The 24485-nt window shown below is 41.6% G+C and overlaps 1 protein-coding gene across 1 annotated transcript in view; it reads right to left on the reverse strand.

Annotated features, from left to right (window-relative positions):
• Positions 1-21575: 21575 nt before the first annotated feature.
• The window catches only part of GALNTL6 (polypeptide N-acetylgalactosaminyltransferase like 6), a 1206818-nt gene continuing 1203908 nt past the window's right edge, over positions 21576-24485 (reverse strand). Inside the window, exon 14 of the mRNA XM_045463018.1 lies at positions 21576-22737. Coding sequence (XP_045318974.1) covers positions 22570-22737 — 168 coding nt within the window. The 3' untranslated portion in view covers positions 21576-22569. The remainder of the gene's footprint in view (positions 22738-24485) is intronic.

Consider the following 24485-nt stretch of genomic DNA (forward strand, 5'->3'; position numbering starts at 1 on the left):
ATCCGGGGCACCTGGGTGGCTCGGTCAGTGGGGCATCCAACTCTTGATTTGGGTTCAGGTCATGATCCCAGGGTCGTGGGATCGAGTCCCGTGTCCGGCTCCATGCTCAGAGTGGAACCTGTTTGAGCTTCTCTCCCTCTCTCCCTCCCTCCCTCTGCTTCCCTCCCCTGCTCCCTCTCTCTCTAATAAATAAATAAATAAATAATCTGAAAATCCTATTATAATTTATATTTAAACATTTTTTATTCAAATTTTGGAGGAAGTTTCCCAAAGAGAGAAAATAGCATTAAGATAGAGACAATTTCTTTGTGGATAGAAACCATATCATTGTTAAAAGGCGCTCTTCCTGCTTGCTTTCCTCTCTGTGGTATCTGTGAGGAGTGCTGAGCTCTGTGTGTATGAGAGTGTGTGTGTGTTTCATGCAGTCCTTCCCAGGTCCATTTGCAATATGGCCTGGGTTTGGTGGCAATGGTCACTGTTTGCAAAACCTGCTGCTCTCTGTTTGTTTTTCTTCTCTCTCTCTCTCTCCCTCCTTGTGACACACATCTCGTGTATTCGCAATGACTCACTTTCTCCTCTCCTAGGTGCCGCCATCTTCCCAGCAGGTCACGGTTATTGCCACATGGCTTGATTTTGGGCTGGTACTGTTCCTTCTGTGGATCTTGTTCTGTCTCCGCTCTTTGCATGACAAATGCCTGCTCGGCTGGCTTCCCCTGACAAGGCAGCCTGCCTTAAGCATGACAGCAGGACTTTCTGAACAAGCTGCATTCCAGACTGATGCTGAAGATCCTTGTCCTTCCATCTGCTTTAGGGAAGAAAAGTGCACATTTAAACCTGACCTTGAATTCCTAAGTGTCAGTCAGGGAGTACACAAAATGACTAGGTATTTTGCAGCACGTTCACTCTCCCACTAACACCACTCAGTGCTCTCTAACAGGCAGTTTATGTAACGAGCTTCTACATCATCCCGTCCAGCTTGGCACCTCTACCCCCATTAATCCTGCAGCCAGCACCCACCTGCATGGTGAAGAATTCACTTTGGCTAGTTTTTAACTGCTCCTCCCCCCACCCCCTCCACCCCCACCCCCGCCCTTCTTTCCCGTTTCTGCCCATTATTCCTGGCTTCTTTCCTTGTTAAAAAATCTCTTTCGGCCCCTGGACTCCACATATCTGATTTTGTTATTCTTGCTCTAACAACCTGCATTCCCTCTTCTGGAGATTCTCTTTCTCTTTGACTTCTGCTGCTTTCATCGATGATGGGTACATTCATTTCCTCAGTGACCAGTTTGGCTGCCAGAACCTCACTTTCTACGTAGACTCCACTGACTGCTGCCCCCACTGGGTGCCACCCAGTCCTATCAACCAGGAAGATCCAGATGACCACGGGGCCAAATTGGTTTTATTTTTCTTCCACGAAATTTGAAACGAGGCGAAACAACAGCTTCCTGGGTGTTGACATAGCTGGGGATGAACGGGTTTTGTGTATGAGTAAATTTGGGATGTTCACTGTAGAATGAAAGACAATGATCTGTCATTTTATCTTTAATTTTTTTAAAACATTTATTTATTTTTGAGAGACAGAGACACAGCATGAGTGGGGGAGGGGCAGAGAGCAAGGGAGACCCAGAATCCGAAGCAGGCCCCGGGGTTCCCAGCTGTCAGAGCCCAGTGCAGGGGGAGGGGGCCTTGAACCCACAAGCAGCGAGATCATGACCTGAGCTGAAGTTGGACGCCCATCCGCCTGAGCTACCCAGGCACCCCTGTCATTTTAGTTTTAGAACAAGAGGTCCAATCTTTCAAATCTGAATATGTATATTCCAACATTTACATAAAAATGTTAATTTTTAGGAAGACATTTTGTTTGCTATTGAAGTAGATAGGTGACATTATGTTTAAATTACTTGCTGTGGTTGTTTAAACATTTGTCTGACCACAGAGATGATGAAGGTTCCAATGTAACCTCACCTCTGGCCTATTGCTGCTGCGGACCTGGGGGTAATCTTTGAGTCTCTTCCCCTACACCTATTCCCTTTATTTCAGTTCTTTTTTTTTTTTAATTTTTTTTTTTCAGCGTTTATTTATTTTTGGGACAGAGAGAGACAGAGCATGAACGGGGGAGGGGCAGAGAGAGAGGAAGACACAGAATCGGAAACAGGCTCCAGGCTCTGAGCCATCAGCCCAGAGCCTGACGCGGGGCTCGAACTCCCAGACTGAGAGATCGTGACCTGGGTGAAGCCGGACGCTTAACCGACTGCGCCACCCAGGCGCCCCTATTTCAGTTCTTGATATAACCTTCTTTCCACTTTCCTCTCAGGTTACCATTGCCATCATCTTCAGGGAGTCTCAAAGTCAAGATTTGTACAAGAACTCCCTGTTACAAACAGATTCTGTACTTGAATAGAGGCTATTTTGTTACTTTGTGATATGTGAGATGTTTTCAAATTGTTCTGGAATGCCTTAATTCTTACCATTCTGCTTTGAGAAGTCATCAGCCTTAAGCTGCCCACTCTTTGAGTCAAGACATTGGTCTCGTGAATCTTTCGTCAAATTGCTCCATTGCAGCTCGGTAGGAACCCAGCTGCCATTTTTCTTTTTCTGCCGCAGAATTTTCCATTATCACATAAAATTAAGTAAGCACCCATTAAAAATATCCACCACATAGCTTTTTGATTTTACTCTGAACTACCATTTTCAAATGCACGGGGACATATTTTTCACAAAATCACAGATTACGATTAATCCCCTCTGCTTTAAATTCAGGGGCAGCTTAGTTGAGAAAAGCAGGATGAAGGCTGTCTGGAAGTCTTCGTCTATGGTTCTCCAGATGTAATTAACATTCACCTCTACTTGCCAATATCCTTTAGATTGTGTAAGCTGTTAGCACTTGGGGGCATTTCGTTTGCATTCCATGAGGCTACAGTTATAGAAAAACTGCAAAATTTTTACTCTTTAATCAATTCTGCACAATTTAGACTCCTCTGGAGAATTAATTAAATATTCAGTTATTTTAAAACTCCATCGTTGAAGGCGAATTGTGATTAAATAACACTTTGGCTATAAGAGACACTCCAAAATTTCGGTCTAGAATATATCATGTAGGAGGAGGTGTAACCAGCAGTCTCTCACCTTCGGGTTTCTGAGTTTCTCCAGATGTCTCTTGTGCTCATTTTTTTCCACGGTAATTATACGAGTGCTGGAGAAATGATGATCTGGTAGTGAAAATCTAGAGATGCGGTCAGCATGGCTACATCATCAGAGCATGGAGACTTTACAGATGCTACTTCCAATCTGAGCCTTCGAGATGTTGCACCATGACCTCTGCTGATGGCTTTCTTTCTCAGTGCCACAGGTTGGATCTGCTACGTGTATACAGTTGGATAAAGGGTAGTGATCTGTGAGAAGAGATAGAACCCTGGTACCTACTGGGTTAGACTAGTGAATTTTTCTACAGAAAGAATCTATGTAAAAAGTATTTGTATACAGAAATGCTTAGAACATCCTCATCTTATTTGATATACATAGATCTGTATTATTTTTCCCAGGTAATTCATTAGAGAGGTGTGCGTGCGTGTGTGTGTGTGTGTGTGTGTATGCATTAATTTGGTTTCAAATGCATAACTTCAATGCTAATAAGTTGCTAAGTATGTACCCATTAATGTACTTATTGAATTTTTTTATTTAAGTATGTAGACTTTAGAAAAACCTGTAGTTGATTTGATTTGCTTGCCCACACATACTGGCTCCTACTTAAAAATGTGCTTTGGCAACAGTAATGACTTGGATTTTAGGTTTTTTTTATTCTGCCAGATTCTGGACTAACTGCTTTAAATACTCATCCCATTTTATCCTTAAAGCTTCTAAAGCCCATTTTACAACTGAGCAAACACTTCTGGCCTCATGAGGGTTCCCTATGACTACTGTAATGAGGAAGAAGTGTTTTGACCTTGACTTTGTGTTCTGCACCCCCGGCTGGCACGAGTCAGGAGTAGATGGAGTACTGTGCAGTTACAGCCCATGCAGCCTGGCCTGAAGAAGCCATGAAGGTCAGTCCTTCTGCGTGGAAAACTCTGAGCAGCACCTGTTTGTTGTCTTTTTAATGTTCATTTATTTTTGAGGGAGAGAGAGAGAGAGAGAGTAGGGAAGGGGCAGAGAGAGAGTGGGACAGAGGACCCTAAGTGGACTCTGTGCTGACAGCAGAGAGCCTGATGTGGGGCTTGAACTCACAAACCGTGAGATCATGACCTGAGCTGAAGTCTGACACTTAACCGACTGAGCCACCCAGGCACCCCGAGTTATCTTTTCAGTCTGGAAAGGAAAATGGCCTGATGTAAAGTTTTACCCTTGTCATGATCAATGGAAAATAGTTTGGCGGATGACTGGGTTCCTGAGGGTTATGAATTTACCGAAGACCTTAGACATAGTATCTCACACGACTTTGCTCTAAGGACTCACTTTATAGTTTATTAACAAAGACAATGGATTCATACTCAGTTATTTGTTTCTATCATCTGGAAGCCGTGGCTTTATGGAAAACCCCTTTGAGGATTTATTGTGTCAACTGGCCCATACCTCTTGCACATGCTCCATGCAAGCTTTTAACTATATGCTCTTGGACCAATTTACGGTGCTTTCCCCCGTTATAGTACATGGACCTTGGCACCAAGGAATATAAATAATTACACCTAATGACCAATTCAAAATGTTAGCTACTACTCATGCAACCCTGGGTCCCATTGATGAGAGTCTTTAAAAAAAATTTTTTTTAATGTTTTTACTTATTTTTGAGAGAGAGAGACAGCACATGAGCAGGGGAGGGGCAGAGACAGAGGGAGACACAGAATCCGAAGCAGGCTCGAGGCTCTGAGCCGTCAGCACAGAGCCGGACGCGGGACTCGAATTCACGAACTGCCAGATCGTGACCTGAGCTGAAGTCAGATGCTTAACTGACTGAGCCACCCAGGCGCCCCAAGATGCAGAGGTGTTTTGCAATTCACTTCATGCTGGCTAAGCACAGAGAGGATGGAGGGTAGCATCCAGCATCCACTGGCAGCAGAGTCTAGCCCTGTGTGGTAGCAATTCATGTAGTCACGCCCAAATGAGGCAATTTCTGTGGCACAACCTTGCCCATAGCTTGGAGCTACTCACCTCTCTTAATTTCCATCCATTTCCTCCACCTGGTTCTTTTGTCGAATCTCTGAACTAATAACCTTGCAGTAGATTTCTTTTCTGCTTCTGCTTTCCCATGTAATTCTTGCAACCAAGAACACTGGCTGCTAGAGGTGTATGTTCTGATCCCATCTTCAGCGGAGAATTTGGGTCATTGAAAAGTTATATTGGGGCCCCTGGGTGGCTCAGGTGGTTAAGCGTCCACCTTCGGCTCAGGTCGTGATCTTGTGGTTCGTGAGTTTGAGCCCCGTGTCGGGCTCTGTGCTGACAACTCAGAGCCTGAAGCCTGCTTTGGATTCTGTGTCTCCTTCTCTCTCTGCTCCTCCCCCGCTTACGCTCTGTCTGTCTGTCTCTCAAGGATAAATAAACATTAACAAATTTTTTTAAAAGATAGAAAATGTTACAAAGACTACCTTCCTAAAGTTTTTAGACACTTCTTAGCTTAAGAACACAAAGAATTCATGTGATAGGCTGTCACCAACCATTGAGGCTATTGCTAGGAAAGGTCAAGTCGTGCTGATGAAACTAGAGAAGATGGCTGTGCCCTTGCTTTCAACATATAAGCACGGCGGTAGTTGTTAATAGTATAGGTCTATCACTGTCCTTCTGAAGAGTCTGGAAAAGTGGTGCTTCCTATTGCTTTTCTGCTGGCCAATGACCTGCCCCTTCTCCACGCGTTCTGCTCTTATCTCACTTCCTTTCAAACCAGCTCCCTGTGTTGTCCCATCACAGATTTTTCCTTCTCTGAGAGGAATTTTAGACAATGATTTCCTCCAAAAAAATAGAATCTTACTCTTTTATGAAGGGCTTTTCTGACTCAAAGGACAGCAAAATGCTCATCTGGTTCTTGGTGAAGCCTGACCTTTGAAAGCTTCCTGAGAAGATGCCTCATGGTTACCCCTGGGGAGATGTTTCACTCTCTGGTAGCTTTTTTTTCATCACACGCATTAAGTAAAAATTTCTCTGTCCTTAATTTCACCTCAATTTATTCCTCCTCTTCAGCTCAGTAACGACTCTGACTGTTGTTTACAGTCTGTGGACAATTTCCAATGGCAATCACGTCTTCTTTGGGTCACTACTCAGCAGAGCTGGGCATTTTAGAGATCCTTTACTCATTCCTCTTTGTATGTCACTCCCTTTGCCCTCTCAGTCAGGTTTGTGCCCTCTCTTAACTTCCTTCAGTTTTAGCCCAATTGGATATATGATTAGCATATAGATATTCCCTGCTGCTGGCAAGGATTTTGCAAGTGGTTGGAAAAAGAAGCTATAAGCTTTTCAGAAGACCCGAGTTCTAACCCACCAAACTCCACAACTGCATGGACCAATATCCTTCTTCAAATTCCCCTTTCTACCAAGTTTGCTGCTGATAACGGGAAGTTAATTGTAGGGATTTGATACAGAATTCAGATGGAGTTTGTATTTTGTACAGCTCTTTCCCTTAGGCTGTGAATCTCAAATGATAAAGTAGAATCAAAGATTTCAGTTATCTTATTGTGCTCAACCTCAGGCAACGTCACTTATCTTGAAATTGATCGTCGAAGTCGTTCAATTTATCTGCAGTGGCTTATTGCTCTTTTAATAACCACCACTCTTTCCTAACAGGTGTCTCTCTTGCCAGGGATAGCTTCTGTGATCCAGAAACTCCAATCTCCTCCAGGATCTAATGTTAATTTTTGCAGCTGTCTTGTTATCCAGCATTGTCCTTTGTTTTGCTTTAAGGCAACCACACAGGCATACTTATCAAAACTGCACAGTTTCACTGCCTATAAAGATTGCGCCTAAGCTTTCCACTTAGTGGACTGGTGAAAACTGGCAACTGAGAGGACCGTCTTCCCTTTCCCATGGCAGTACAGCTGGACCATTTCCTCCCACGTTCGAAAATATCAGTGAGCTATTTAATATGCTTAGACTAGATCTCTCTTTTTTTTTTTTTTTTCAATCAGAAGCAGGCTCCAGGCTCCGAGCCATCAGGCCAGAGCCCGACGCGGGGCTCGAACTCACCGACCGTGAGATCGTGACCTGAGCCGAAGCCGGCCGCGTAACCGACTGAGCCACCCAGGCGCCCCAATAGATCTCTTTTTTTTTTTTTAAGTTTATTCATTTTTAGAGAGAGAGAGAGAGAGAGAGAACAAATGGGGGAGGGGCAGAGAGAGAAGGAGAAACAGGGGGCTCCAACTCAGGAACAGTGAGATCATGACCTGACCAGAAATCAAGAGTCGGATGCTTAACTGACTGGGCCACCCAGGTGGCCCTTCTACTATATCTCTTTTAAGAAAACTTTGAAGCCAGTGAATGAAATACAGAAGTCTGCTTAATGTTGGTAGAGCAATGGCCACCTAGTTCGTTAACATTTGGTAATTAAGAGTTTGGGTTGGCTTTATCAGAAGTGTTTGCCTGAGTAGATTAAACTTTATTCTTCACTGGTTTGCTTTTTTATCGCCATTTTGGAACAGGGTGAAGGCCTCCTATTTTAATAGGCTGTACGCTGTTTTCTCAGGACCATAAGTGGAAAAGCACTTATGCTGCCTCTATCCCTCTAATCTTAGAGACCAGAGGCCCTGAGACACATGAGTGAAAGGCTGGTGACTGAATTTATGAGGCATCTGCTCTCCGTCTTTGTGCTGTTGGCACGACAATGGAGAACCTTCACATGCCCAGTGTTTCCCCACAGTCAGAATCAGGGTTACCTTCAAGTGTCAGGATGAACCGTGCCTATGCCCTTCTCTCGTGCTGTTGGAAAGCATACCAGAGATGTGAGGGAGAATGGTATTCTTTTAGAAAAAAATTCAAATTCCTTTAACTCAATAAAAAATTTAGAAACGTTGGAGTTTTACATGTTAGTAGTAAATTAATTGTGACAAGATACATGAGTAGACCAAAGAAGGAATTGAGCACTGCTCCCTTTCCCATGCTCCCTGTCAGGATTTCAAGGGCGGAACACCAACGTTCTATCAGCTAGTTGGGCCAGAGGGCAATGTTTAGGAGAAGGAAGGAGAGAGGTTTTCTATTCCCAAGGATGTGTAGTTCCTGGTTTCCTTCCTTTATTGAGAATAACCAGCTATTTTTATTTCATAAAATTTAGTCTTCCAAAGTATTCAATAACTTCTTTCCTTTTCTTTTTGTCTTATTTTTTGAGAAATCTCCAGTCACCTAAAAACAATAGTAAAGGAGAGTAAGATTACTATTAAGGCTGTTTTCCTTTAAACATTACATCTGGCTATGCTTTTGTAATTCGACAAGCAGATTTTCAGCCTGCTGGCAAGGTTTAGAGAGTATCTGAAGAGCCTCTCTGTGAATTCGATTATGTAAACAGCTTCATATGAGAAAGCTTTGCCATGAAGCGATATTATAGGTTTCTGAGAGCTTGTATGATTAGTGTCTACCCTTCAGTCACTCAATAAATGTTTGTTGAATGAATGAATCAATAGCCAATAGCATTAACACATTGCCAAACACTTGTAATATCTGAGTGCTGTATAATACATTAGCATTAAAAAATTTTTTTTTACTGTTTATTTTTGAGAGAGAGGGAGACAGAGTGTGAGAGGGGGAGGGGCAGAGAGAGAGAGGGAGACACAGAATCGGAAGCAGGCTCCCGGCTCTGAGCTGTCAGCACAGAGCCCGATGCAGGACTTGAACACACGAGTGGTGAAATCATGACCTGAGCCAAAGTCAGGTGCTCAACCGACTGAGCCACCCAGGCACCCCCGTTATCATTTTTGCATAGTGTGTAGATGAAGTTACTTTGTTTACTCTAACACTGCCAATGATATTCTTATCCCAACCCTCTAAAGGAGGGAAAAAATATGTTCCGTGTTCTCCAGATTATATTCTTACACTTTAACATGGATTCCTTTTTTGCTTTCTTGTTATTATAAAATCACATAACTTTCCATTTGCAAGGGATGTTAGAATACAATTTAGGAATGAATGTTCTAAATTATAGATATTGGGCTATTTACCTATGGTAATGTGGCTGATTAGCAAAGTTTAACTTCTATGAAATTAGAGTTGGTGACCTCAGGAACTGGAAACAAAAAGAAAATCAAAAACAAAACAACTCTGCTATATGTACGGTAAGCATTGTTTCTCTTGTGGTGACTTAGAAGAACAAGCACAGCTGGTCAAATCCAATGTGCCTTGAAGAAGTTTAAGAATAGTAATTCAGGGCGCCTGGGTGGCTCAGTCAGTCCGACTTTGGCTCAGGCCATGATCTCCCGGTCTGTGGGTTTCAAGCCCCACGTCGGGCTCTGTGCTGACAGCTCGGAGCCTGGAGCCTGCTTCAGATTCTGTGTCTCCCTCTCTCTCTGCCCCTCCCCTGCTCATGCTCTGTCTCTCTCTGTCTCACAATAATAAGTAAACATTAAAAAATAACAAAAACAAAAAGAATATTAATTCACATCAGGTCAAAAATAGTACCTATTAGGAAAGCAATTACTGCTTCCATTGCTTTTGATTATTTTCCATTTGTGTGATTCGGCAATATAAGCTAAACGAGGTAAAGTTTGGAGGTCAAGAACAGTTGGCAAACCTTCGGTTAGTTCTGAAGCCTTTTTCTGTTGTTATCGGTCGATGTTTGCCGTAGACTGACCTCCTTTCTCAGTTTCATGCATTTCTTCTTGCCCAATTAGTTTTAGAAATCAACGTCACTACTCTGAAAAGCTTTCAAATCACAGATTCCTGCTTACAAATAAATAAATGTGAATTCATTGGGTAGACTTCCTTACGTGGCTTCTCCTGTTTCTTCCCCTCCCTCAGCACCTGGTGCCCCCAGGCTCTCTTGGAAAAGGGTTAGTGCTCTTACCATTAACAGCCAAGAGGCCAAAAACTGTAACACAATGGGACCCCTCTGCCTTAGCTTTACTGAGGTGTCAGTCATTAAAATGAGTATCTCTCTCAAGGGACTCAATATAACATATCTGTATTTGCCTTTTCCATCAATAAATAGAAACTCCGTATGTAATTTGTATACTTAACAGCTTGTGTTGGATCTTTTTTTTCTTGTTCTCAGATTCCTTTCTCTACTGACGATCTCCAGCACATATCATTGTCGTGTACACTTAGAAAGGGGAGAAAGCATCAGCATGAGATGGAAAAGAGAAGGGTAGCCTTTCTGATTTGTGCTTCTTCCAATGGAGGGATCTGCTCATGGGAGAGTTTAAGCGGTTCAGAGTTGTTAGAGATTCACCGCAGAGGATTTGTGCTCTTCTCTGGAGACGTTTTTTTTTTTTTTTTTTTTTTTTTCCTGTTCACTGCTTAATGGGGTATATTTTGATTGTGTCTCTTTTTTTTTTTTTTTCCTGGAGAAGCAATGATCAAATTACTCACTACATCAATCAAAATAATTTAGTTAAGGTATATTTCTCATGCTTTAGAATGTGGGCTTCCATTTATATTACTTTTCTCCCTCTCTCAATCCGTCTTTCTTGTTCTGTCTCCTTTTCTTTCTGTGTTCTCCATTTTCAAGGGTGAGTTATGGGAAATATTGAGAGTAGTACAAGAAAGTGGGCATTATTCCTGCCATCCATCTGTCCATCCATCCGTCCATCCATCCATTCAACAGAATTTTTAAGCATCTAATATACACATATTTTATTTTATTTTATTTTATTAAGTTTATTTATTTATTTTGAGAGAGGGAGAGAGTGGGGAGGAGCGAATAGAGGGAGAAAGAGGATCCCAAGCAGGTTCCACCCTGTCAGAGCAGAGCCCAACACGGTTCTAACTTAGGAATCATGAATTCATGACCTGAGCAGAAATCAAGAGTTGGGCACTTAACCAACTGAGCCACCCAGGCGCCCCGATACATGTTTTAGATAAACTGATTTCTATCCACACAGGTCAATTGCCAGAGTAGCATTTAGGAGACTTACATTTGTTTTTGTTTTGTTTGTTTGTTTTGGTCAGTTTGTTTGGTTTATAAAGCAAATGATATATTGTCTTCTTATTTTTGTAAGGGCTACAGAAGGCTTGTTAGGAACAAACCCTGTGGAAAATAGCTTCATTTCACAGTAGCCTTTCCCCAGTTTCTTTTGTCTTGGGATGCAGTGAAATTGAACAAACACAGCTCATCACACATTCTGAAGATGGGGCACATTTATCAGGCATTATCACCACATATTGATAGAGGAATTACCCATGTTGAAATGCAAAACCAAGGAAGTAAATTAGCAATAAAAACCTAATGTCTTCTTTACTATTTTGTTTTATTGCTACATTCTCTGACAGCAGCCTCGTTCCCAACTCCTTATTCATCAAGTAAAACACAATGCTATTGGCAATCTACATAAAGGAAACTACAAAATAGCGATTTTAATGTTGTGGGAGGCATTTAATAATTCAATTCTTTTATAAGTTTTACTTTCATTTTTCTTTTATTTTTAATTAAATATATACAATTGCATATCAAAACAGAGAACACTCTCTTTCCTTTTCAAATCACCTTCTTTATGAGATTTTTTTCCCTCTAAATTAATCTGGTTATTATGATGTTATTTGGATTCCCTGATTTGATGAATAAAGATTTTAAGGCCATTTTCCAGCATTGAATAGCCTAGATATCACAATCTAGCTATAATAGAATCTGAACATTTTTACTCTAGATAAATCTTCATGTTCAAATCTAAAAATAGCAAAATAGAACTGCTTAATCTACATGATTTCAAAGAATGCCCCAATAAAGAGAATCTAAGTACTCAAATCCAAATCCACTTTGTGAGCCCTGAAGGGGAACAGGATACGCCACCCCCAAATATGCTACTTTGGTATAAGAATGATTTTGAGCCAAGTCATTTCAGAATTAAAATCCTTATCTGCCTAAAAGCAGAGACTCTCAAAAGAACTCAAAAGACCTCAACTCGCATAAACCCCCCACCTCTGGGAAAAGTTCTAGTCTTTTCTTGCAGACAAGAAGTTGGCACCACACTCAAATAGACATGGTCACAAACTATCATGTCCCTCATCTATTCTCCTAGGGATAGTTCTCCTATTTATAGTTCCAAAAAAGTCACTTGCTTTTCCATAAGTACTTTTTCGTCCCTGACTCCCCTTCAGAGAAGAAACTTACTCTCCCAGAAGTTACCCTCTGCCTGTCTCCATCTCCCATGCAGATAGTATATAAGCCACATTCTAACTGCCTCTTTGAGTCACATTTTTTAGTGAACTTCTCTGCATAAATACATAATCATACCTGTTTTTTTTCTTACTCATCGTTTATCAGTTTAATTCACAGGTCCCCATAACTGCACTTTAGAGGGTAGAGGAAAATTTTTTTTCCCGCTCCAACAACTCCTACATGTTGGCTATGTGCGTTCTGTTTTAAGATTTCATCTCATCCATAAATCTTTTGTTAGTGTCTTAAGAAGAGGATCACCACATGTCCTAGTTTTCCCAGTCCTGGTTTTCATGTTTTTCCTCCATAACTATCAATAATATCTCATTTCACTTTTGAAAATTATCTGGTTTGTACAATAACATAGTCATCCTACCTAAGAATCGCTTTGTTAAATCGCAAGCTGCTAGAGGACAGACTATTATTAAATATTAACCTGTTTCATTCACATTTTGCCTGCAAGTTACATGGTGATTTCTTACTCATTTTCCTACTTCATCATTACCACAAAGAAGAAGACGTAGACGATTTAAAGATTCACCTAGTTCCAAATGGGAGAGAAAGGGCCACAGCTTGGGCAAGAACAGAAGTTTTGGACAACTAACTGGGCATTTTTTCCCTAGCTATTTGTAACTTTTGTTCTCATGTGAAGCCTTGCTTTTGCTGGTACTCAACAAGCATTTATTGAATTAAATCTAGAGAGAGTATGAAGTCCTCTGAGAAAGAGTCCAACCTACTGACATCGCCTGAAACATTTTTTCTTAGTTTGGGAAAAGAGAAACCTAAAATATGATGTGAAGGAAAATAGGGGACTTTGCTGTTCTAACATTTCTCTTGACCTCAACAAGAAAGATGTTCTGACTTCCTCAAGTCACCAAAGGAATTGCACAGACCCGATGTTTTAACTTCATTTTTGGAGGAAGTTTACTCAGGATTGATCGAAATAGGGGAGAATTTAAAAAGAAAGGAACAGAGAAGAATAACTTCTCAGAGCCTTGCTAATATCTTTGCATCTCGGGCCAGTGGCTCAGTTCTGGTAGCAGCTAGCACAAAGTGTGCAGATATTCATCAACATCTTTAGAAGCTGCCACCAAAGCCCCCTCTCATTTTTTCCTGTAGCCTTTCTCCCTGGCCATTTTAAACCATCACTGCCTGGACCCCACAGGCAGTTTTCTCAGCCGACTGATGATGTCTGAGGAATGTAGAAACAAGGTCATTAGCTCTCCCCCAGTTAAGGCTTTCCTGTCATTCACAGTAAAAGAGCCTCCACTCCATGTCCTTTCTCAAGCAGAGGCATTTATTATCCAGATGAATTGCCTTAGAGATTGTTTTATTTTAAACAGTTCAGTGACTCTGCATAGTTATTTAATACTTGTTTGAGCTCCCATTCTTTATAAATCCTTGTCTTCCGACTGAAAGCGGTTGTAGAGAATGTGTGTGCGCCTGTATGTGTCTGACCCTCACCATTTGCTAGTAGGTAGATATTAATGAGAAGTGGCTCCTTGCTTCCGGGGCAGCATTTCTTTTGTGAGATTATTTCTTTGACATCTCAGTCACTCTGACACTTCCCTGCTGCTTCCTCCAGGACATTAAAAAAAAATTATCTTTAGGAAAAATAAAGCATGTCTGTTTCTCTCTCTTAAACCTCGCCCCCCTGCCACTTCCCCACCTCCTTTCATCCCTCCCTTACTAGGACAGGGGAGCACTGGTTACAACTTCAGTTTCCTTGGTTCTCCCTGGCTCTAAAAATGATGGAAAGTCCTGAGGGTAGATATTTATTTTTTTGATTGGAGATGCACAGTCTAGATTTTGGCTCTAAAAGAAGTTTTTGCATCTAATGCCTTTTTATTCCTCCAAAAAGTCTGAACACATGCGGCTTGAATTTCTGGCACATGACTACATTATAAATTCTGCAACAATTTGCTGGGCGATACAAATTTGAATAGCAAATATCAGTAAAGCAAACCACCTTTTCCCATAGGCTGTTTCCTGCACCTGTTGAATACGCGCGCGTGTGTGCACACACCCACAGAAAAACATTTGGGGGAAAAAGTAATTTGGAAGATTTTCTCTGGTTGCCATTAGGGACTAAAATTTAAATAAACTGAAAAGAAAAGAAAAAAAAGAAATAAATGTTCTCTGTTAACTTTTATTTTTGCAGACAGAGGACGAGGGAGAAATAACCTTTGAAAAAGAACTTAGTATTTATTTTCAATGAAAATAAGGTTAAAAATCCAAGAGAACTGCAGTTCCAACATGGCAGGAGGACTAAGATTTTCTTTACCTTTTGCCACTATTTCTTTTTTTTTTTTTTTTTTTTAATTTTTTTTTCAACGTTTATTTATTTTTGGGACAGAGAGAGACAGAGCATGAACGGGGGAGGGGCAGAGAGAGAGGGAGACACAGAATCGGAAACAGGCTCCAGGCTCTGAGCCATCAGCCCAGAGCCTGACGCGGGGCTCGAACTCACGGACCGCGAGATCGTGACCTGGCTGAAGTCGGACGCTTAACAGACTGCGCCACCCAGGCGCCCCTTTTGCCACTATTTCTAATGAAATTACTGTGCTGAATTGAACGTAGTGAGACACTCTTGCACTTAAAAGAGTTTTAATTAAACTTGCAGCATTTTTCAAAGATGAAAGGAACCATAGTTCAGTCATACTTGCACAATGGTTTTGAAATGAGCTTGGCCAGGTATTTGCTACCAAAAAGTAAGGTTTCTTTTCATTAGACAGAACTGGAGAAAAAGCATGGTCTAGGCCATGCAGGCTGATATGCTGAAAAACAATGTCGAGTAAATTATTTAACCTCACTATGCCATCTTTTGCTTTTCAATACTATTCTATAGTAGCATGAAGTTTACTAGCAGCTCAGAGGAAGGAACAAGAACAGTTAAATTGTTAATGTGATGCTCAATACCAGGCACTTAATGGTAGGGGTCTTGACCTAGTCATTACACTTCGAGAAACGTAAGTGATTAAAAAGATATTTACTATGATAACATAATACTGCCTGTTCTTAGTCTTCCAGTTCTATAATCCTGATTTAAAGAACTTTAAACAAGCTGTAAATATTTATTGAACTGAGTTACACTCATTTGGATTTTGAGTGAGTTGATTTTATAATTTCTGATGGCTTTTGAATATAATCATGGTTTCTAAATACGTTCAGTATTAACACAACTATCTTTAAAAAGGTATTTTATTTTATTATTTTTTAATTTTTTTAACGTTTATTTATTTTTGAGACAGAGAGAGACAGAGCATGAACGGGGGAGGGGCAGAGAGAGAGGGAGACACAGAATCGGAAGCAGGCTCCAGGCTCTGAGCCGTCAGCCCAGAGCCTGACACGGGGCTCGAACTCAGGGACCGCGAGATCGTGACCTGAGCTGAAGTCGGAGGCTTAACCGGCTGAACCAACCAGGTACCCCGGATATGTTCAGCTCAGTCTAAGTTTAGCTGTGGTTCCCAGCTGGCCATTCTCTCAGGCATCTGTAGCCCACGTATGTGAGCAAGACAACCATGTCAGGGAATTAACTTGGATTTACCAGTGGTAAGACATTAAGAGCTAGGGCACAAAGCAATTCATTTTCTTTTCGATTGTAGAATTATCTGTTTCTAGCAGCCTTATCCAGAAATTCTGATTTAGCATCCCCAGAAGAGAAAGTGCCACAGAGGAAACCCACATCAGTGCATTCAGAGTCTCAAATGGCTAAGAGATGGACCTGGGCAGAACTTTTCAAAAGTCAGAGTATTGAAAGAAGGTCAGTTTGGAGGCTTACTGCAAAAGAAATGCAAACTCTTTGCTTGGTGGCTGTCCCCTTCCCCCACACTCCAGGGCTGAGGTTAATAATCACATTAATAATCACAAAGTGCAAGTATTTGCTTTAGGATGTTCTTCCAGAGATATGCAAATAGCTTTAGTTGATCACTTCTTCAAAGCACCCTGGAAATCTCATTAAGAGGAACTAATCCTAAATTCAGTTTGGTGTTCTTACTGTAATAAGTTTGTGGAAAAACCAACAAAAACACATGGGTATGGAGATGAGCAACCATAACTGAGGGGCTAAAAATGGAGGCCCCCAAGGAATGATTGTTCACAGTTTTTTGGAAGTATCTCCATATATCTCATATTTGGCTTTGCTGTGGACCAATGGCCCTATAGTGAGGCATGAATTTCCATGGAGAGTGGAAGGAGCGGAGGCCTAAGCATCAGAAAGCCTGGCTTCCAGTCCTGGCTCTTCCAGCCTGGACAGACATAACTCGTCACAAGTTAATATTAATCACAAATATGGAGAGTGGCACCTATCAACTGTTGACCTTGATCTGGCAAGCCCCTTGACTCTGAGTCCTTCAGTTTCTTTATAAGGATAGTATTATTATCTACCCCTGAGATAGGAAGGAATGAAATAAATGTAGTATCATTTTGAAAAACAAAAGCAATAACGTGAATAGAATCTATCTATCCAACTAACTACCTACTTACCTACCTACCTAATCTATTTCCATCCTGTACCACAAACTCGACAATTGATAATATGGCTGTGATGGGGATCTACTGTTTTTAGCTTGGAAAAGTAGAAAATGACTTAGTTGATTTCAAATAAATTTTTAATTAAGTTATAATTGTCTTAAGGCAATAAAAAGATTTAGGTAGGTGGGTATAAGAATTGTTAATTTAAAAGCTTTCCTTAAGCAACTTGTAAGAACCTATTGCACACCAATGCAACAAGCGATCCAAAAATAGAACTGGTTGTTGTTATGTGCTGTCTGAAGAGAAAGGGTGAGGCTAGCTGGTGTCTTGCAGGCATAAGAATTACTAAATATGGGACATTTTAACTTTCCTTGGAGGAGCCATCAAGTAAACAGGCAGGTGGACGGTAGACAGAGTGACCATCGATTTGCTATCCACACCAGCTTTTACTTTTTTTTTTTCTAAACATTTATTTATTTTTGAGACACAGAGAGAGAGAGCATGAACAGGGGAGGGTCAGAGAAAAAGGGAGACGCAGAATCCGAAACAGGCTCCAGGCTCTGAGCTGTCAGCACAGAGCCGGATGCCGGGCTCGAACCCAGAGACCGTGAGATCATGACCTGAGCCGAAGTCGGACACTTAACCGACTGAGCCACCCAGGCGCCCCCAGCCTTTACCTTTAATAACCACATGCGAAGTAACCGCTTGAGCTAAAGCCGACCCTAAACCAGCCTTTCCTTTTAAGAGTAAAACGGGACACAGGACAGCAGGCATAAACCAGGACCGTCCTGGTAAATCAAGACCCATGTCGCTTACAGACACCCCTCCCCCCAAGGTGAGTAATGTCAGAATAAAATCATTAACAGCAAGATTCTGAAATGTAGCCAGACTTCTGTGCTGAGGTCTGTTGCATCACGGTGGGACTGAAGCAAAGTGGAAGAGGGGCAGATCGCGGAAACCCCGGGAGGCTATTGTGTGGTGAGCAGAAGGGGGCAACTTCAGGGGAGAGGGACAGGAGAAAGGCTCCCAGGCTTCTCTGAAGCGAAGTATCAAACACGTGCCTGAGCGGTTGTCTGCTGAGAAGTCACTGTACCAGACACGCCAGCCTGGTGTGTCAAGCGGAGAGATGAGGGACTGTGAACAAAAGCTGCGGGCCAGTGAATGTCAAGTCTACCAAATAGAGTTGCAAACAGCTCCTGGGTCTGCAAGCAAAGGCTACAGACATAAATCAAAGAGCAATCTTCCAGCGTCAGCAGCGTGGGAAGGACTGGCTGCTCGTCACGCTTGAGTGTCCTCCTCCAGGGTCTCGCCCGTAGAGAGTAATTACAGTTAGTGGTGTGGTCTGAGAGTTACGATGGCCAGGGTAGACCTTGTGGATGAGGCGAAAGGAGAGGACGATGTACCCCCACGTTGGAGACACGATTTACCTCTCCCCATTAGTATTCATTCTCACAATCGTGGAGAACCACTTAAAAATAGTTTCCCTTTGAGGTCTTGCTTCTCAGGATTTAGATAACATGCCTTGCTTATTTCCTCATCTCCAGCACCTGTTTATGAAAGTGTATTGCAGCCTTATATTTCTGCCGGGGAAGAAGCCTAAAGAGATTTGACTCCAGGGGTTCCCAGGGAGAAAACAATGTTCACGGTCATCGCATATTATTAGGATGGCTCTAAATTCTAAATGATGTAATCAGGAAGCATTTGAAAGCGTCCGGCGGGGAGGGCGAGGGGTTGTCCACTCCGGGGAAAGATTCTTCAACATTTAGCAAGCGAAGTCAAAAGCAGGAGCTCGCCAGCAGCTCTGTTCTGGTCTTCAGATGTGTGAAGTCCTGGGCCGGGAAGGTCACCCAGTGGTGAGTATGGCCTTCCTCCCATGGCTAGACAGTTGGCTTCATAACTCGAGTGCCATTGGCTCTTTTGATGTATCTGACACAGACTTTAGGGTGCCAATTCCAATAAAGGGTTCTTTTTTGCAATTTCCTTAGTTATGAAAGGATTGTAAAGCTTTCCATGTGAGGGCAAGAATCACAAAGTAGATATTTATATGCGCTTTACTTGCTTTTTGGCTTTAAAAACAACAACAACAACAACAACATATGATTGCCCCTAAAAGAAATGGTGTCTAAATATTGGTACTGGTTTTACATTTTGCAAGAACACGACCTGAATGGGCCTCACCCTCTCTTTCATGGATGGTAAATCCAGTGTGTTAGTATATTATGCATCGGTTTATAAAATTCTGTATTACCAATTCACAAAAGAATCCTGGAAGTTGCATTATTCACCGAGCCTTCTGATATAATGACTACATTTAAAGAGTCGTGTGATCATATTAATATTTTTAACTAAATAGCAGTAGGCATAGAAGCCAATACATTGTTATTACCATGCTATTAATTCAGCCTTGGAACAAAGAAGAAATCCCAGCATTAGTTCACAATTGCCTTTCAGCATAGCTTTCCTCAGTAAATACATAAGGGTTTAAAAAATCAACTACTTTTGGGAAGCCTGGGTGGCTCAGTTCGTTAAGTATCCGACTTCGGCTCAGGTCATGATCTCACAGGTCGTGAGTTTGAGCCCTGTGTTGGGCTCTATATTAACAGCGCAGAGCCTAGAGCCTGTTTCAGATTCTCTGTCTCCCCCTCTTTCTCTGCCCCTCCCCTGCTAGTGCTCTGTCTGTCTCAAAAATAGAACACTAAAAACATTTTTTTTTTAAATTAACTATTTTCTAAGTTCCGGCAAAGCCATTTATTATGGAGAAGGAGCAATTTCTGAGGCCAGATTAACCTCATGATATTTTCCTTCTCATTCTTTTTTTTTTTTTTTTTTAATTTTTTTTTCAACGTTTATTTATTTTTGGGACAGAGAGAGACAGAGCATGAACGGGAGAGGGGCAGAGAGAGAGGGAGACACAGAATCGGAAACAGGCTCCAGGCTCTGAGCCATCAGCCCAGAGCCTGACGCGGGGCTCGAACTCACGGACCGCGAGATCGTGACCTGGCTGAAGTCGGACGCCTAACCGACTGCGCCACCCAGGCGCCCCTCCTTCTCATTCTTATACAAAAGTAAATCAGTACTCTACTGTTTCAATTTCTAAATCATGCTATTTCCAGGAAAGAGAATCTTCTTGATTACTGTTCAATCCCCTTTGCCAAATAATTATACAAACGTATGTAATTTTCTATTTTTCACAAGAGTAATAGTGGTATTTTAAGGAAGTGGAGTTCCAGTCTTTGGTGGTACTGAGAATGCCTCCTTAACTGTGCTTGTTGGCAGTGTTCTGCCCTTCTGCTAAGACGTAGATTCTCTGGGCTTCATTTTACTCTGTTTGGATGTTCCCCATTTGCACACACTTAATTGCTTGGCAATTTGAAGTTTTAATTTTGGCTTTAGTGTCTTAGGCTTCCCTTGAAATTTTTTTGTTTTAATTTTTTATATTACATCCTTTTACTCAGAGGGAAGATTAGATGCAAGAGACAACAAGCCCCTCTAGGATCAGGAACCCAATCTTTGTTGATCCTGGGTGTTATACTAAAACGCAGTATTCAGGCTTCCTCAGAAAACGGTGCCAAACATGTCATGGCTAGCTTCCCATGATTAGAGCATCCTAACATATTGTAGATCTGGGCTTTCCAGGGTGCAGAACCCAGGGGTGGCTCTTTGGTAAAACTGTAAATAGCAGTCAAGTGTTTAATGACATAATGTGAATTTTTATAGGTTCATCTAATTCTACAACCAGATTGCTTTCCGAACACTTGAGACAAATCTTCACTCACTCTCTGGAATTGTTCAACACGCACAGGTTAATTTCTCCCTATTGATTTTCTCTATTCTGCATCTTGAATGCTTCAAGATCTCTTGACCTACCCCCCAAATTTCTGCCACTGTCATTTTGAAAAGAATAGCTCTCCAAAAGAATGCTTGAAAGACCCATGAAGATGACGAAATAACTCTTCCCCAGCTATCAGCAGGGCAATTTAACTGGACATTTTGATTCGATTTCAAGGAGGGAACAAAATCATGAACATTTAGAAGATATTTCATATATTCAACGTTCTGGACGTGAGCGCTACTCTCATAAGCATCCCCAGGGAGGCATAATATTCTCATCTCATGACTGAAAATTTCAAGTTATATGAGAATAATACAGAGTCATAACCAGAAACACTTTGGGTAACAGAAGGAGGGCAACACAGCACAGGAGGGAAGGCACTGGTCAGAAAAGCCATCTGCCAGCCAGGAATTAAGACTCCCCTCTTTGGCCTTTTGTTATTCATCTGGAAAAAACAAAGCGGGTTGGAGTGGAAGAGTCTCCCAGTTCTCAAATTCAACGCCTCTATATCCAAGACATTATAGACATTTTTATTAACAGAAAAACTAAGTTAAAAGGGAACAACAAAAGCAAAATAAGAACATTTTCTACCTGGAAAAACTTGAGAAATGTATAATCAACATGACTCTTTCATCTAGAGATGCATCTTGATCCTTGTAATTTCTTCCCCCCCTTGTAATTGTTGAAAAGTAAAAAAATAAAAAAAAAGTAAAAAAGTAAAACTTTTAAGGATTAAATGTTCCAATTAGCTTTGTAATCATTCCTCTCTTCACCCCTAAAGTATTGCCCCATTAACAGAAAATGGTGTCAGAAGCACTTTATTGATGGAAATTCCTTCTGTGAGCTTCCAAGGGAAACAAAAAAACATCATCAATATCACCAATAAAAAACAAACAAGTTAACAAAAACTCCCGAAACAAAACAAATAAAACCACTTCTGTGTCCCCGGCACTGACCACACAGAATTAAAGTGAACCAAGCCATTTTCGCACATCACTTGGAGTGTAGATTTATTTGGATTTAAGAATCTCTGCAACAAATTACATCAACCTCACTCCATTTCCTTCCTTAATAAAAATTATGACTGGACAAACATCAGACTTTTAAAATTCTAAAAGTAATAGAAAAGTAAAAATAGATTTCCTAGGGAAATCCCTCTCCTCAACCTTGCATGGTTTTGCTGCTTCTGTGAAATCTTTCTCTTTGGAGTAACTTGGTAGCATAGATTTTGTTTTGTTTTGTTTTGAAACAGGATTTATACAAGGGCACTGAATTAGAACTTCAGCAGATTTGTGGAGTGTGAGCTTTTACGAACAATAGGTTACCTCTGCTCTAAAAAGGAAAATGGCAAATGTAAATGAAAGAACGGGAACATTGGAAGTTCGTTTCATTATGTAATTTACGTCTTCCATTAGATAGTGCACCCTCGTTTAAAAATGAAACAAGAGAACAGAATGGTATGAGCACTCGAAAATCATCTGCAGCACTTTGAAGGGTTAAACCTGCTTAACCCATTCTTAGAGAATGGCACCAAAGAGTACAGCTCACCCCTTAAGCGTGGCTCGTTCTAAACCTGCGGTACCCTCAGCTTTTCAGAGCAGTCATGCACTCTATTTCCGCCCCCCTCCCACCCAGTTAATAGGATCCATTCATAGCTACTCACTACTGCAGGATTTGACCTGAGAAATGCTAGGATTTATTAACTCAGCAGTTGTTTTGAAAAGTCCTTAAGTAATCTTTGCCCTTGTCCAGCAAGGGCACTGCTAGTCTCGAGTTCTCAGATGCAGCTGGTGAGGTTCTCGGCCAAGTTCTTCAGATGCAGGAATTTCTGCAGGACAACCTACTTTGACATGGCATTTACAAATCTTTAAACCAGGCTTCCTGGATCTAGGAAATGTTATTCCTGACTCCTTCGACCCAGATGCTGGCTAAAATTTAGTTTTTATAATCTGTAGGTAATCACTCATTCTTTCCTCCTTCCTTCTTCCTAGGAGCTGGCATGGTGGTTAAATTTTTCTAAAACAGTCATATTAAGATGTTCAAAAACCCACTGCTGAGTCTCAGATAGAGGGTCACATCTGGCCATGAAAATCTTCTTCTCTGCGGGGTTGCAGTCCACACAGCTGTTGCTCACAGGATGGAATAATGTTCTGTCCTGGAGGGGTCAGAAAGAAAAGAAAGGACTGACATGATATACGGTGAATGACTGGAGTCCAAAATACAGACAGGAAGTAAACATATCCGGGTTTACATTTCAGTATATACCCAGAGTGTGAAAAATAGGCCATCTCCCAAATTAAACAATAACAGGTTGGAGAGCTGCATGGAAAACAGTTTCCCAGTGCCCATTGGCAGTACGTTGGGACTCCAAGGAGGTTCAATCAGAAACAGAGAATTCATTCCTTCACTGATTCTTTTAAAAAGTGATCCATCCATTTTCCACTGTATAGTGAGTGCTTTGCTACATGCTTGGGTTTTAAAGATGCTAAGTATATGAGGTTGCTTGTCGAGTAGCTAATAATCTAGCTATTTGGGGAGAGGCACACAGACAAAAATGGTAATTTAGTCCATAGCAAACAACAACAGTAGCACACACACACACACACACACACACACACACATGGCCAGGAGAGTCATAATCTTCCCTCCCTTTGTATTGAGCCTCTAATGGGAAAGAGAAATTTGAAAGAAACAGGCACCAAACAAGCTAGGTGCTCTGTTGCCCTCTTCAGAAGATATGGGGACGGAGATACCTGATGCACAGGCAGAATCTCAATGTACAAACTCAAATTTATTAGCCCCGGAGCTCAGTACCTTCAACCCCTCTTTCTGCCATCACAGCTCTTCCTGTGATGCAATTCTCATTGCTTTCTGTAAAAGGGAAGAGGCAGCCTTCACTTCTTTTTTACAAAGTTGCTAAGTACATGATAAAGACAACAGCTCTGTGAGAGACAGTTACCATCAGGATGCAAAGTTTAAGTGGTGAACAAGCCCACTATCTGAACAGGCTCTACTAACACACAGGTCTTTTTTTTTTTTTTTAAGTAATCTCTATGGCCAGTGTGGGATTCAAACTCATGACCTCTAGATCAAGAGTCACATGTTCTTCAAAGTGAGCCAACCAGGAGCCCCAACACACACCTCTTTTCATTGTTCAAGTAGGGAAAAGGAAGTTAAAGCAAAGAGAAAAAAGATCTTTCCTTAACCACTAATAAAACTTTTTGTCTCTTACAGTGTCTATGGAAAAAAAAAAAAGCCAAGAACATGTAAAAGCATCCTCAAATCACTGCTTAAATGTCAGGATCAAATGCTGTTTTTTTTAGGAAATGTCCAGGGGTTCTGATTATTTTCTTTAGCTGAGGAATATTGGACTCCCAATGCGTTTAGAGTTAAAGAGTTTCTCAGGCAACCTGTGTCAATATTCCCAGGTTGCTTCTGGATGTTGAGACTCCATTAACCAATATTTAATGTCCTTTTAGGATCCGGATGTTTGCACAGTTAGGCACTGTGTGAAGGGAGAATAAGGAAGGAGAAAGGCAGTGCCTGCAATTTAATGCTTGTTTCTATTTAGTGCAAGCAAAGAGCTCTGCCTAATACAAAGCCTCACCTTTCTGTTTTCTTAAGTTTCCTGGGTTTATTCGTGGATTTTACTTTCCTTCCACAAAGAGGGCTCCTGAGGCGTCCTCCATTTTCTTCACCTGAGGCTTTGCTAATGCGACTGCTGTTTGACAAGAGGGGAAACTCTGAGGAGCTCTGTCCTACTCTGGGTGGAGGGGGCAGATTCTAGTGGGGAGGCAGCCCTGTAGCTCACCCCACGCATCCTGCTCTCTTGGGGTGAAGCTTATGATTAGAGACCCCTTCTTTCAGCTGCAGTGCGCCCTTCCCTTTTGCTTCCCAGCATCT

Source organism: Leopardus geoffroyi, chromosome B1 (assembly GCF_018350155.1).
Source record: "Leopardus geoffroyi isolate Oge1 chromosome B1, O.geoffroyi_Oge1_pat1.0, whole genome shotgun sequence".
In the NCBI taxonomy this organism is placed as follows: domain Eukaryota; kingdom Metazoa; phylum Chordata; class Mammalia; order Carnivora; family Felidae; genus Leopardus; species Leopardus geoffroyi.